Source organism: Impatiens glandulifera, chromosome 9 (assembly GCF_907164915.1).
Source record: "Impatiens glandulifera chromosome 9, dImpGla2.1, whole genome shotgun sequence".
Taxonomy (NCBI): domain Eukaryota; kingdom Viridiplantae; phylum Streptophyta; class Magnoliopsida; order Ericales; family Balsaminaceae; genus Impatiens; species Impatiens glandulifera.
This window is the reverse complement of record NC_061870.1, coordinates 27,973,409-27,985,937: the sequence shown is the minus strand read 5'-3', so window position 1 is coordinate 27,985,937 and position 12,529 is coordinate 27,973,409. Positions and strand designations below refer to the sequence as shown.

General features: G+C 33.0%; 3 protein-coding genes across 5 annotated transcripts; all 3 read left to right on the top strand.

Annotated features, from left to right (window-relative positions):
• The first annotated feature begins 1,176 nt into the window (after nucleotides 1-1,176).
• Nucleotides 1,177-5,528, top strand: LOC124913905 (phosphatidylinositol/phosphatidylcholine transfer protein SFH12-like). Of its 2 annotated transcripts, none has more exons than XM_047454340.1 (15): nucleotides 1,177-1,412; nucleotides 1,606-1,696; nucleotides 1,887-2,118; nucleotides 2,519-2,618; nucleotides 2,710-2,976; nucleotides 3,088-3,165; nucleotides 3,283-3,384; nucleotides 3,462-3,511; nucleotides 3,609-3,708; nucleotides 3,788-3,883; nucleotides 4,085-4,186; nucleotides 4,468-4,594; nucleotides 4,708-5,078; nucleotides 5,156-5,236; nucleotides 5,333-5,528. In XM_047454340.1, the coding sequence occupies exons 2-15, from the start codon at nucleotides 1,678-1,680 to the stop codon at nucleotides 5,372-5,374; spliced, it is 1,767 nt and encodes a 588-aa protein (XP_047310296.1). In that variant the 5' UTR covers nucleotides 1,177-1,412; nucleotides 1,606-1,677; the 3' UTR covers nucleotides 5,375-5,528. The 2 variants fall into 2 exon arrangements, with proteins under 2 accessions (XP_047310296.1, XP_047310295.1); XM_047454339.1 differs by having other exon boundaries at nucleotides 4,672-5,078.
• Nucleotides 5,529-6,011: 483 nt separating this feature from the next.
• Nucleotides 6,012-7,984, top strand: LOC124913907 (mitogen-activated protein kinase 7-like). Of its 2 annotated transcripts, none has more exons than XM_047454342.1 (3): nucleotides 6,012-6,481; nucleotides 6,612-7,067; nucleotides 7,148-7,984. In XM_047454342.1, exons 2-3 carry the CDS (start codon nucleotides 6,642-6,644, stop codon nucleotides 7,814-7,816), a joined length of 1,095 nt encoding a protein of 364 aa, XP_047310298.1. In that variant the 5' UTR covers nucleotides 6,012-6,481; nucleotides 6,612-6,641; the 3' UTR covers nucleotides 7,817-7,984. The 2 variants fall into 2 exon arrangements, with proteins under 2 accessions (XP_047310298.1, XP_047310297.1); XM_047454341.1 differs by having other exon boundaries at nucleotides 6,012-6,485.
• Nucleotides 7,985-9,293: 1,309 nt separating this feature from the next.
• LOC124913908 (bZIP transcription factor 11-like) lies at nucleotides 9,294-10,291 on the top strand. Its single transcript, XM_047454343.1, has one exon. The coding sequence runs from the start codon at nucleotides 9,651-9,653 to the stop codon at nucleotides 10,140-10,142; it is 492 nt and encodes a 163-aa protein (XP_047310299.1). The 5' UTR covers nucleotides 9,294-9,650; the 3' UTR covers nucleotides 10,143-10,291.
• The last annotated feature ends 2,238 nt before the right edge of the window (nucleotides 10,292-12,529 follow it).

The window sequence follows — 12,529 nt, the reverse complement described above, 5'->3', positions numbered from 1 at the left end:
GTGACAACTGACAAGGCTTCAAATCAAACTACAACCTTCGATTTTTGGATAACTATACTTTTATCTGGAAAAGAAACTAGGTTTAAGTTATGAATTACAATCTCATCTTAAATCGTCTTTTTAATCTGGTTAAAACGAAATCAGCTAGTTCAAATAAGAGGTGGAGCTTGAGATAAATGAAAGAGTTTGTCATTCTTAGTGTTTAGAACTAAAAATCGGTAATTTATCCACATTGAACTAGAAATAGGTAAACCCAAGAGAGAAACTAAGAGAGTGATAAGTGAGAAAAAAATAAATGATTTTTTTAAAAAAAAAAAATAGGACAAACCCGTTGGGTTAACCCGGGCTGCCAAATTTTCGGTCCAACCAGCGGGTTGCCCGTGTTTAACTGAGTTCATTGTATTTTCGATTTTTTCACCAACCCAACCTGGTTTGTCGACTGGTTCATAGGTTTGTCGGTCCGATCTTCAGACCGGATTTCAAAACTATGGTTGAAATAAAATAAGTCTAACCAATGAAACGGTTTAAGAAAAATCTCTACCTAATATTCTGAGCGACAACTAAAATTATACTTAACTGATGGTTGATAAATAACGCCGAAAAATATATTATCAAGTGAAATTTGATTATACAAACAGTGGAAGAATACATATAAGTGATTCTCCATATAAAAGATCAAATCGAGTATTTTTTATTGTAAAAATGAAAAATAACTTAATATTCGATTATTTCATATTCTTTGCTGCTAAAAATGGGACAAACATATACTCGAGAAATGATCATCAACACAATCAGAGGGTATGAGTAAGAAACGACTTACTAACGATTAAGAGTATTATTCAGACTATAAAAATTCGAGAAAAAAAAAACGATCCAACTAAACCGAATGCCAGACAAAAACAAAACGTAACATCAACTCAAATATAAGTTATGATAAAAAAAAAAAGACATCTCCTCCCAGGTTAAAAAAAATATCATCACAAGCAACAATAAAGTAATTTGTTTTTGTTCAATTAATAGATTTGGTGGGTGACCTAGGCCCTTAATTTATTGTATATATAACTAAATATACAATATGTAAATTATCTACTTGAAGGGTAAAATATATATATCTAATATTTGAAATAAAATAAAAAAGTGTAACGTTTTAGGGAGGGAAATGAATGGGCAGGCTTGCATTTCGCATGGAGAGTTCTTTCTTTCTCAGGAAGCTGATTTCAGTTTCAGAGAATCAATGGAGGCAAGACTGTATCGATACAGTAAAACAAATCCCATAATCTTGTTTCTTTGGCGCTTGTTTTTGCACTCTCTCTTTCCGTCTTCAACCGTTCATCTTCTTCTTCTCTCCTTCCGCTATCTATTCGGGACTTATATACTTCTCCTTCCTCTCACACCTCGCCGTTCCTCCGTAGGTAATCTCCACGTCTCCTCTATTCATGGACTTCATCTCGATTTCTCTCTTATCTTTTTTGCATTTCTTCATGCATCTTTGTTCTTTCAATTACTTTTTTCCCTTTAGGATCTATCTATGAGAGATTGTAAATTGTGAGCAATGCCTCGAAATCTGCTTACTATTTCCTTTTCAAATGATCTTGCTCTATATAGGCATTGCGCTGCCGCTTTTTTATGGCATCTCGATAGGAGGAGGCTTCATCCTTTGGCTTGGTTGCTATTACCATGACTGGGACTCAACCAGGTATATTTCTTTTCTTATTCATGCAATTAAATCTTTTGAAGAAGATGTATGAATTCTGTGTCTTCTTCATATGTCAAGTAGCCGGTTTATATGCTAGAATAGGATCAGAAACCCTGCCTTGCGAATTGCAATATCAGATTTGTGGTCTCTCTTGCAGCATCATTGATTCATATAATTTGTTTGGTTACAGCAATGGACAATGCAACCAGAATGGGGTCTTTCAAGAAGGCAGCAGCCAGTGCCTCCATAAAATTGAGACATTCTTTGATAAAAAGGAGTCGAAAGGGCAGCAAAATCATGTCTATGGAAATTGAGGATGTGCACGACGAGGAGGAGGTAAAAGCGGTTGATGCACTCCGTGAAGCCCTTATATTGGAGGAGTTACTTCCTGCAAAGCACGATGATTATCATATGTTGCTCAGGTGACCTTTTTTATTGGTTTCCTTTCCATTTGGAGAATGGTTTTGCAAGTTTTCAAATGGCTATTATAGTAGAATGACTTCAGTTTTGTGAACTTCTAAGGAATTGTCTAGGGAGTCCGGTTTAACAATCTACATTTTTTACTAGCGAACCAAGTAACAAATAATTCAAATGATAACTGTAAAAAGAAATAAACATTTCTTACTTGTCAACATGTTTTTTGATTATGATGAATTTGCAATAGGATCCTCTTTTTCATTTGCTTATTATAATTAATATGATAGTGATTTGAAGATAGTTATGCACCAAAGGTGGGGAGATCATTTGTTATTTGGGGTTTAACTAACTGTAGTTACAAGTTTCAGGTGTGTAAACACTAAAGAATATTTTTTTATACCTTAGATTTTCAAAGGCCAGAAAATTTGATATTGATAAAACAAAGCAAATGTGGGCTGCTATGCTTCAATGGAGGAAGGAATTCAATGCTGACACAATCATGGAGGTACTTGTTGTCCATTGGCGAATTCAATGTGGTCAGTAGAAAATTTTTCTTCATATATATCCTGTATGATTCATTCTTTATTTCTTTGAAGGATTTTGAATTCAAGGAAATTAATGAAGTCTTGGACAACTATCCCCAAGGACATCACGGAGTTGACAAGGAAGGTCGTCCCATTTACATTGAGAGACTAGGACAAGTAGATGCTGTCAAGCTTTTGAAAGTAACAACCATGGACCGTTATGTGAAGTACCATGTACGGGAATTTGAGAGGACCTTCATTGTCAAGTTCCCAGCTTGCTCGATTTCAGCAAAAATGCATATTGATCAAAGCACAACCATCCTTGATGTGCAGGGAGTGGTAGGTAAACACACTTGTAAGGAATTCAGTGGGACTTGGGATTTCTGATAATGATATCACTTCTACTGTTTTTTGTTTGTAAAAAGCTTGAACGGCACTTTTTGGCTGTAGGGACTTACAAGTCTTACCAAATCTGCGAGGGACCTTATCCAAGCCCTTCAGAAAGTTGACGGTGACAACTATCCAGAGGTAACTTTTTCTTTCATTTTCATTTTGAATTTGATTTGATACGATACAAAATAATTTCCATTTAAGCTAACTGCATTTTATGCATTCTTCTTCCACCATCTCTTATATTCCTTTCAGACCTTGAACCGCATGTTCATAATCAATGCTGGTTCTGGATTTAGAATGCTGTGGAACACTATCAAAACTTTCCTTGACCCAAAAACTACAGCAAAGATCCATGTAAGTATTTGGTCCTATATTTAGGAATTTCTAGTTTGGTCTAAATCATTACTAACATTCAATGCTTGTGATTATAGGTTCTTGGTAACAAGTACCAGAGCAAATTGCTTGAAATAATTGATGCCAGGTGTGACTTTTAGAAGTATCTCTTTTGATGTCTTTTGTTACTTATTTTTCACTCTGTTCCATTGCTTGGATTTCAATATTAAAATGTCCCCGTTCAGTGAGTTACCAGAATTTCTGGGAGGCAAATGTACTTGTGCTGATGAAGGAGGCTGCATGCGTTCTGACAAAGGACCATGGAAGGACCCAGATATCCTGAAGGTTGTCTGACACTTGTTCGCTTAATTTCTCCTGATTTTTTATGACAGCTTTTCACCCAATCAACACAATTTTATTGCAGATGGTTCAAAATGGGGGTGCTCGATGTAGAAAGCGTTGTGGTAGCCAAGTGGACGAGGAGAAGACCATCTTTGAGGATGAATCACCACTTCATAAGGTGCATATTAGTTAAGAAAACCATTTTCCTATATCATTACATGTGTTCTCCTAATGCATTGAGGTTTTATATTTGTCTGAAAAGCTCACTTTGTCTTTTCTTTCAGCTAGTCATAAGCTCAATTCACTTGCCTAAAGCTATCAAAAGCATTGCCTGTCTTCATTTATTCTTTACTTTTTAGCTGTTTCTATTTTAATGTAGGAAAACAGTATATCTAAATTGGAGGCAGCAGTAATCTTGGATAAATTGCCTTCTCTCACTTTGAAACATGCAAAGGATCATGAAGCACAGCCTCTTTCAGATGTAAGCATCTCAATTATCTTTACAAATTTCTGTCAAAGTGTCGTCTTTGTAGCAGTGAAGAGATCCTTACTAACATGACTAAAACAACTCTATCTAGCTTCTGACTCCAACCAACTAAAAAAATTTAGCATTTTCAATATTAATTTTCATCCATTGGGATGGGGAAGCCATTTACCTGTTGCTGGTGATGGTACTTGGTTTATTTTGCTACTGAAACCAGAGTTCTCATTTGTCTGTGAGCAATCTCTTAATAACATTTCTATTTGGGAAACAATTGGAAGGTTGTTGCCGTCAAAAATCCACACTCGTCGTTCAAGTACGATCCTTTAACAGCGGTGGGTGAAAGAAAAATGGACAATCCCTGGATGAGGATGGTAGAAAATGAGAAATTCACTACTCTGTCTAGTGGTAATATATTTCTATTGATTTTCTAAAGGCCAAATTATTCTATATGGAGTAAATGAGGTAAAGTATCTGTCTGTCAGGAGCTGATGTTTTGGCAATGCATTCTGCTTACAAAGCCCCAGAAGGGTTGAGTAATCATATCTTGACAGGTGTCATGACCGTGGTTATGGGAATTATCACGATGGTCAGACTGACACGTAACATGCCAAGGAAGCTGACAGACGCCACCCTCTATTCAAACTCCCTCCGATGCTGGGATGATGACATGGCGAGGATGGGAAGCTACTCACATTCCCAGAAGCTTCCAGAACTCTCCATCTCTCCCAGAGAGTACTTTTCTACGATAGGACGCATGACAGAACTGGAAGAGAAGGTTTCTTTCCTAACTGCAAAGCCAACAGTCATGCCACCTGAAAAGGAGGAAATTCTTAATGTTGCTCTGAACCGGGTTGATGTCTTGGAGCAAGAACTAGTGGAAACTAAGAAGGTACTTACTCCTGTTTATTATATATTCCTTGTCATTTTCTACAAGTTCAAATATGTGTTTGTTTCCTTTATACTTAGGCATTGGAGGACGCATTTGTCCATCAACAGGAGATAGTAGCCTATCTCGATAAAAAGAAGAAAAAGAAGAAGAGGAAGCTGGTTTGTATTCTTCCACTTATACCCAATTATATTTCACGTTTTTTACAGCTATTTTAACGCGTTTGATCCGAGTCTTCTTCATTTGAAATAATGCAGTTCAACGGGACGATTTTCAAGCAAGTACTCGGCCGGAGGTAGTTGGTATTCATTAACCATGTGTCCTCTAAACCGTGTTTCTGTTAAATTAAAACATCCCTAATGGTTGTTGTTGTTATTGTATATACATCCCTAATGACAAACAACATCCTTCTCTATAAATTAATAGTGCAAAAGATTTTGTTTCTACTCCCAATATCTGTTTGACTTAATGATGCTGTTTTTGTTAGGACGGCATCAATCATGAATTAGGGTTAGAAATTATTTAATCATTATTAGCAATCATTCACATAAATATCCAAATCCAAACAAACCTCTAGCTAGCCTCCACGTGTACGTCATTTAACTAATTCATATTAAATGGATCACGCCTAAGAAAAGTGGTCGTAGTATTAGTGTTCCTTTTTCCAATTTAATAAACTGTCAAAATATCTTGCCTAATTTTAGATTAGATTGAATACATTTGCCCAACTATGTATTTCTTTTTATTAGCTTAACCCACTAAACTAGTTAGAGTTTAGCGGTAACCAGAGGTGAAAATTCTCATCCTCGTTAAGAGGTTCTAGGGGCAAGTTCTGCGCTGATTAAGTGTGTTTGCGGGTTATGTGCTTACTTTTGTGTTCACGATTTTACGATTTCGGGGAATAAATAATTGGTATTTATCCACTAAGCTATGATGATGATGAATGATGAGAAGTTGAAGTAAAAAACGTGAACACCGACCGACCCATGAGGGCAGGAGTGGGTGATTGCTGCAATTTCCCACTGATTTGTTTCATCTGTATTACTATTTAATTATTAATATCTGTTGAAGTTGTATACGTTTTCAATGACTGTGATGTGCGGTGGATGATGATTTGAATAGTGCTATTCATCCAATGCAAGCAAGTCTTTGTTTTCTTCCTAACACAAAAGCAGATCATCATCATCATGATATATTCATGAAACCAGATCAAATTCCTGCTATATCTAACTATGTAATCAGTTACTCCTCCTCCTCTTCCTGGACGTCGCAATCAACGTACAGGACGACGACGATAACAACTGAGAGAGATAAGTAATCATCACTTTTGTTTGTCTCCTCTTCCTTATTCATCTTCTAATGCTCTGAGAGTACACGATCGGAGAAAATTGATTCGAAGAAATCTCGTAAGTAAGTATCGATTTCCCCCTTTTCTATCAGCTTAAAACGAAATTCGAGTTTCTTTTTATCTGATGAATTGATTGATTGATTGAATTAATGAATGAATGGGTTCTACTGTATCTTCCGATTAATTAGGGTTTATAATACTAGCTAGGAGGAGAGTAAATGGCAACAATATTAGAGGCTTCAAACAGTATGATTCCTGCAGGAGGAAAACATTGTTATACGGTTTGGCAAACTTTGTTTGAGATTGACACTAAATACGTTATAGTTAAGCCTATAGGTAGAGGATCGTATGGAGTTGTGTGTTCTTCAATCAATAGAGAGACGAATGAGAACGTCGCAATCAAGAAGATCATCAATGTGTTTGGGAACTGTATTGATGCTTTGCGGACACTTAGGGAATTGATGATTCTTCGAGTTATTAAACACGAGAATGTGATATCGTTGAAGGATGTTATGTTGCCGTCTAATCCGTCTATCTTTACTGATGTTTATATGGTTTATGAGCTTATGGATACTGATCTTCATCAGATTATTAAGTCATCTCAGCCTTTATCCAGTGATCACTGTAAATTCTTCATCTTCCAGGTATTATAATCTTTCACTAAACTCATAGAATTGCTGAAGTTGCATATCTTAACATAACACTGATAATTTCTTGAATCCAGTTGCTACGTGGATTGAAATATCTCCACTCTGCAAACATTCTTCATCGAGATTTGAAACCAGGGAACCTATTGGTGAACGCCAATTGCGAACTGAAGATATGTGACTTTGGACTGGCGCGAACAGGCAGAGACGATGGAAAGTTCATGACAGAATACGTTGTCACACGTTGGTACAGGGCGCCTGAACTCCTCCTTTGCTCTGACCATTACGGAACATCTATCGACGTCTGGTCAGTGGGCTGCATCTTTGCTGAAATCCTTGGCAGGAAACCGATATTCCCAGGAAACGATTGCCTAAGCCAGCTTAAACTAATAATCAGTGTTCTTGGCAGCCAACTGGAAACGGATCTTGAGTTCATTGATAATCCGAAAGCTAGAAGGTTTATACAAACACTTCCTTGTACAAGAGGAATACATTTATCTTCTCTTTACCCTCAGGCCGATCCATTGGCAATAGATTTGCTGCAGAGGATGCTAGTTTTTGATCCTTCAAAGAGGATTACAGTCACAGAGGCTCTCTATCACCCTTATCTTTCGGGTCTGTTTGACCCGAACCGGAACCCACCCGCTCAAGTTCAACTGAATCTTGACATAGATGAGAACTTGGGTGAAGCTAGTATAAGGGAGAGGATGATTAGAGAAATGAAATATTATCATCCATCCTCCTGATTAAGAAATTTAATTTTTTTTACTTGATTGAGATTGGAACTTATTGTTTTCATCTTTAATTTGCTTTGCAAGTTGTTTTTTCCTATTATAAATGTGTGTTTATTTAGTATTGACAATGTTATTTTTCAATATCCATAGAGAATGGAGAATAGACAAAATAGCTTATGATTCTTTTTAGCTAGTTAGTTAAATATTACTCAAAATGGGTTTTGATATTTGGGTCTTAATTAGGTAACCAGAATTCATAAAAAGTAAGAATTTGTTACTGTGAGTGGATGCAAAGGCCGGCCATTTAAGTCATGCAAAAGGGACATCCAAATAAAATAATTTGTGTGTTTATTTAGGTTTAAACTTAAATCACCTAGCATAATAAAAAAAATATACTTACTAATTTTATGGTTAAAATATTATATTTCTAAATAAAATAAACGTCACTTAAGCCACCCAAGGATCCTTTTGGCAGATACTTATTGGATTATAATATTAAACTTGTTTTTATCATACAAGTTTATGTAACTGGACTGAATAAACAATAAAATGGAATCAAGTTTAACAAAATAAATAATAATTCATTATTTTTGTTTAGGTAAAGTTAGTCAAAATAAAAAAATTTATTTAAAATTGTAATCTAGTTATAAATTCGGACAATCAAGATAATAGTAAGAGTTTAATTTATAATAATAATATTTTTATAATTTTATATTTTCAAAAAAAACATAAATTTAATTAAAAATAATAATAAGCAAGTATAAAAAATATATTTATCTAATTAAATATATTAATTCTTTTTATTTGAATAAAGAATGACTTTATTTTAATTTATAAATATAAATTCATTTTTTTTACTGTAAAATTGAAATTATTTATAAACTCTTCAAATTATAAAATCTTACTATCTTAAATTTAAAATAGTAAAAATTTAGTTATAAATTTAAAGAAAATGACAAGAGTAGAGAAGAAATGATGTGTCATTTTATGAATTTTCTGAATGATTTGAAAATTTAATAGGAGAGAATTTTCAGATTTTTAAACCACCCACTCAGAAAATGATACATCATTTCCCTATCACTTTTTTCAGCTCCTGTCATTACTCTTAAAACTAGTAAGAATTTAGTTAGATTAAGAGTTTAATTAAAATATTTCTTTAAAAACATAAAATAAAAAAAATTAAGAGTAAAATCTTAATTTTAAATATAATTTTAATTTATTTAATTTCTCTTTATTATTGTTAATGTTTTTATAACTATGTTTAAACTCGATCAATTTCGTAATATAATTATATTATTTAATTTAATAATATATCAATAAGGATTTTATATTTTTTTTTATTAAAATCAATAAGCAATCTCTAATTTACTTTGGGCTTTCTTTAATTGTTTATTTTTTTACAAAGAAGCCCAATTCGTTCCTTACAGACAATTGCTATATATATGTGCAAGTATTGATACTCTTCCTCTCCCCTTTCTTTTCCTCCTGCTAATGCTCTAAATTCTCTCAAGATCAAAAAGAGTTTTTCAAATAATTCCTGTTCATGATCTCTATGATCTACTATTCTTACCATTGCTATGTATTTTGTTAATCTCGATCAATCGTATAATTCATGTCTCCTGTTCTAAGTGATCAAGTCATCCTCCTCTCCGATTCCAGTCTCCTCCGCGGAACTCACCTCGTTCAATCCTTCTCCGTCGTCTTCCTCTACTGGTTCTACGTTTTCTCGTGAATCTATCTATTCATTTACATATATAACATTATATATATATATAATATCAGATCTATTAAGATCTATCATAACTAGCTAGAATAGTATTATATATATATATATATATATACGTACATGATCATGTCGTCGTCTCCCGGTGGATCTCATTCATCCGGATCGTCAACTGCTCAGATATCTATCTCCGGCTCCGACGAGCAACAGATGAAATCAGATTTGAGGCAGAGAAAGAGGAAGGTCTCGAATCGCGAATCGGCTAGGCGATCGAGAATGAGGAAGCAGAACCACCTCGACGGTTTATTGACTCAGGCGAGTCAAATCTCCAAAGATAACTCGTGCATCTTAGCCAATCTGAACGTCATTAGGCAGATGTGCATCAACGTAGAGGGGGAGAACTCGGTGCTACGAGCTCAGATGGATGAATTGACTCACCGGTTGAACTCGCTGAACGAGATCATCGGCTGCTTGAACCAGATCGATAATTACGGCAATGCCGTCGTTGATCAGATGATGATGATGAAGACGATGAACGGTGATGATTTATTCAATCCATGGAATCTGATGTACCTGAACCAATCCGTTTGTGCTGGAAACATGGTTATGTACTAAAACTTAATTAATTAAAATTAATTATTATTATGATGATGATGATATAATTAAGATCTATTACTTTTTTTTTTATTTAAGCTTTTAAAATAATGTGGGCCCTTGTGCTGATGTATTCCTTATAAGAAATGTGTGTTGTTCTATCATCTATCGTAATATATTATGTATGATTGTATTGTGATGAATTATTATTATTGTTTTTTTAATAAAGGATATGATTATATATAAAGTTCGTGAAGACATTGACAATACAAATACAAAGAGAAAACAAAAAAAAAATGGCATCAAAAGTAGCTTAAATGTGGAGCAATGATAAGTAGTGTCTAATTGAAATGAAATTAATGAACATCTATTAATATTTTTTTATTGATTTTCAGTTATTTTATCGATAATAAATTTTAAATGTATTATTTTTAAATGTTTTTACTTTTTAAGAGAGAAATTGGTCATAATTTATTTGTTATTTTCAAACTTGGGAAATTTGAAGAAATGACCCACTGATAGCATAAATTAAATAACGCTGGTGACCCTTTTTTTTTTTTTTTTTTTTATGAAAATGACCCAGTTGTATCACGCAACCCCGGTTGATCGCGTCACGCAATCGCGAGACGAAAAAAAAATTCATCTCGCGATTCCGGTTGCGTCACGCAACCTCCGAAATTGACAAAATCATCCAAAAACAATAAAAGGGTTACTAGCGTTTTTTTTAACGTTTTTTTTAAGGCCTGCACTTTCCGCATTTAAGACCTTTTTGAGGGTCATCTCCTCAAATTTCTCATGTTATTAAAAAAAAATAAATAAATAAATAAATAAAAAAAATAAAATAAAATAAAATGGTCATCACCCATCCATAAACTAACTATAAAATAAAAAAGCCAAAAAAACAAAACCAATTTCAATGGGCGGTCATAATCACATGTTCCCAACTAAAGCATGTCTAATTAAGTAGTAATTAATTAATGTATTGTTTTATTAAAAGATTGAAATATTCTTGTTATAAAAGCCTGTCCAATTAATGGAATTAAAAGACATGTCCCCGCATGGTCATGGTCTAAAGATTCCTTATAATTAAGTATGCAATTAACAATTAAACAATTAGAATATGCCCATCATGTAATTTATTATAAATATTTATGATATACATGCCACATATTACATATAATATTCACGAGCATGGATATGTTACAATTATATGAATAAGATCATGATCATGTATCTATCTATCTTGATTAAACATATGTAGTCATTATTTTCTTGTGACAAATTAAAAAAGGTCCCCATGCATTGAATAATTTAATAAAATATGTAACTCACCTAATTAAATTAATAATTTCACTATACATTATTAATTTAAAGAGACATTTCCAAATTCTAGACAGGATATTATAAATCATATCCCATAATCCATGGAGTAGATAGCTTCATTACCAATTATTTTTTAATCATAATTAAAATAAATTTATTAAGGTAATATTCTGATCAATAGTAACTTTATATATTATATAATTTATTTTGCTGTCTGCAAGCTGATGCAACGATTAATTATTTGAGATTAATTGAAGTAATAATTAATTAGTTTTAAAAGGTCACATTCAAGACCTAAAATCAAAACGTCATTAAATTTTTAATGTTAATAATATAACCAATTAAGGACCCATTCCTTTCTCTTAAAATAAATGCATGAACTTCATTGATGCCAAACAAAAATGAAACAAATTAATTAACCAACCATTCCCTACAAATTTCTCATGTTCTTCTATCCAATTTCCAATTTGACGATATCATTTACTTACCCGTGTTAAGTATTGGAAAATTCTTATTACCGATATGGCTGGGTGACAACTAAACATTAATTATTCTAAACAATTTTTTTCATTAATAAAAATAAAAGTATAACCATTAATCGATATCTATTATTCAATTAAAAATAATCATTTTTCAATAGACCCATTAAAAATCCTTTAAAAAAAATCTCGGAATTTAACTAGTATAGTAGCACAACTTTAGAATTATAAACCCTATTTCAACTTAAAGCGTTTTTGAAGTAAAAAAATAATTTATTTTAATGGATTAAGATTATATCTTAGGTAAGAGTTAGGTATTCTATCTTTTTGTGCAAAGAATTGAATTGTCTAATTAATATTATCTTAATATTACTTAGCGGGGAACAATCGGATAAAATGAGAATATGCTTCATTTTTTAACATCTACACCTAAAAAAATAAAATAACAAGGCAATTGTCTAATTTATAATGCAATTTAGTATATAAATTAACTAGAACTACTTCTAATTAACTTTGAAGTGGAGGCTTACCCACTATTTGGATTAATAAGACAATTAACTAATTAATTAAGTAGGTCTTTAATTGGCACTTTCTAAAAGAGAGTGA

What these genes read in the sequence shown, in the direction of transcription:
- LOC124913907 (XM_047454342.1), top strand. Translation starts at nt 6,642, where the DNA reads ATGGCAACAATATTAGAGGCTTCAAACAGTATGATTCCTGCAGGAGGA. An exon ending in GTAAATTCTTCATCTTCCAG is followed by an intron (nt 7,068 to 7,147) that starts GTATTATAATCT and finishes TCTTGAATCCAG; the next exon opens with TTGCTACGTGGATTGAAATA.
- LOC124913905 (XM_047454339.1), top strand. An exon ending in ACGGTGACAACTATCCAGAG is followed by an intron (nt 3,166 to 3,282) that starts GTAACTTTTTCT and finishes TATTCCTTTCAG; the next exon opens with ACCTTGAACCGCATGTTCAT. An exon ending in ATTCACTACTCTGTCTAGTG is followed by an intron (nt 4,595 to 4,671) that starts GTAATATATTTC and finishes TCTGTCTGTCAG; the next exon opens with GAGCTGATGTTTTGGCAATG.
- LOC124913908 (XM_047454343.1), top strand. Translation starts at nt 9,651, where the DNA reads ATGATCATGTCGTCGTCTCCCGGTGGATCTCATTCATCCGGATCGTCA.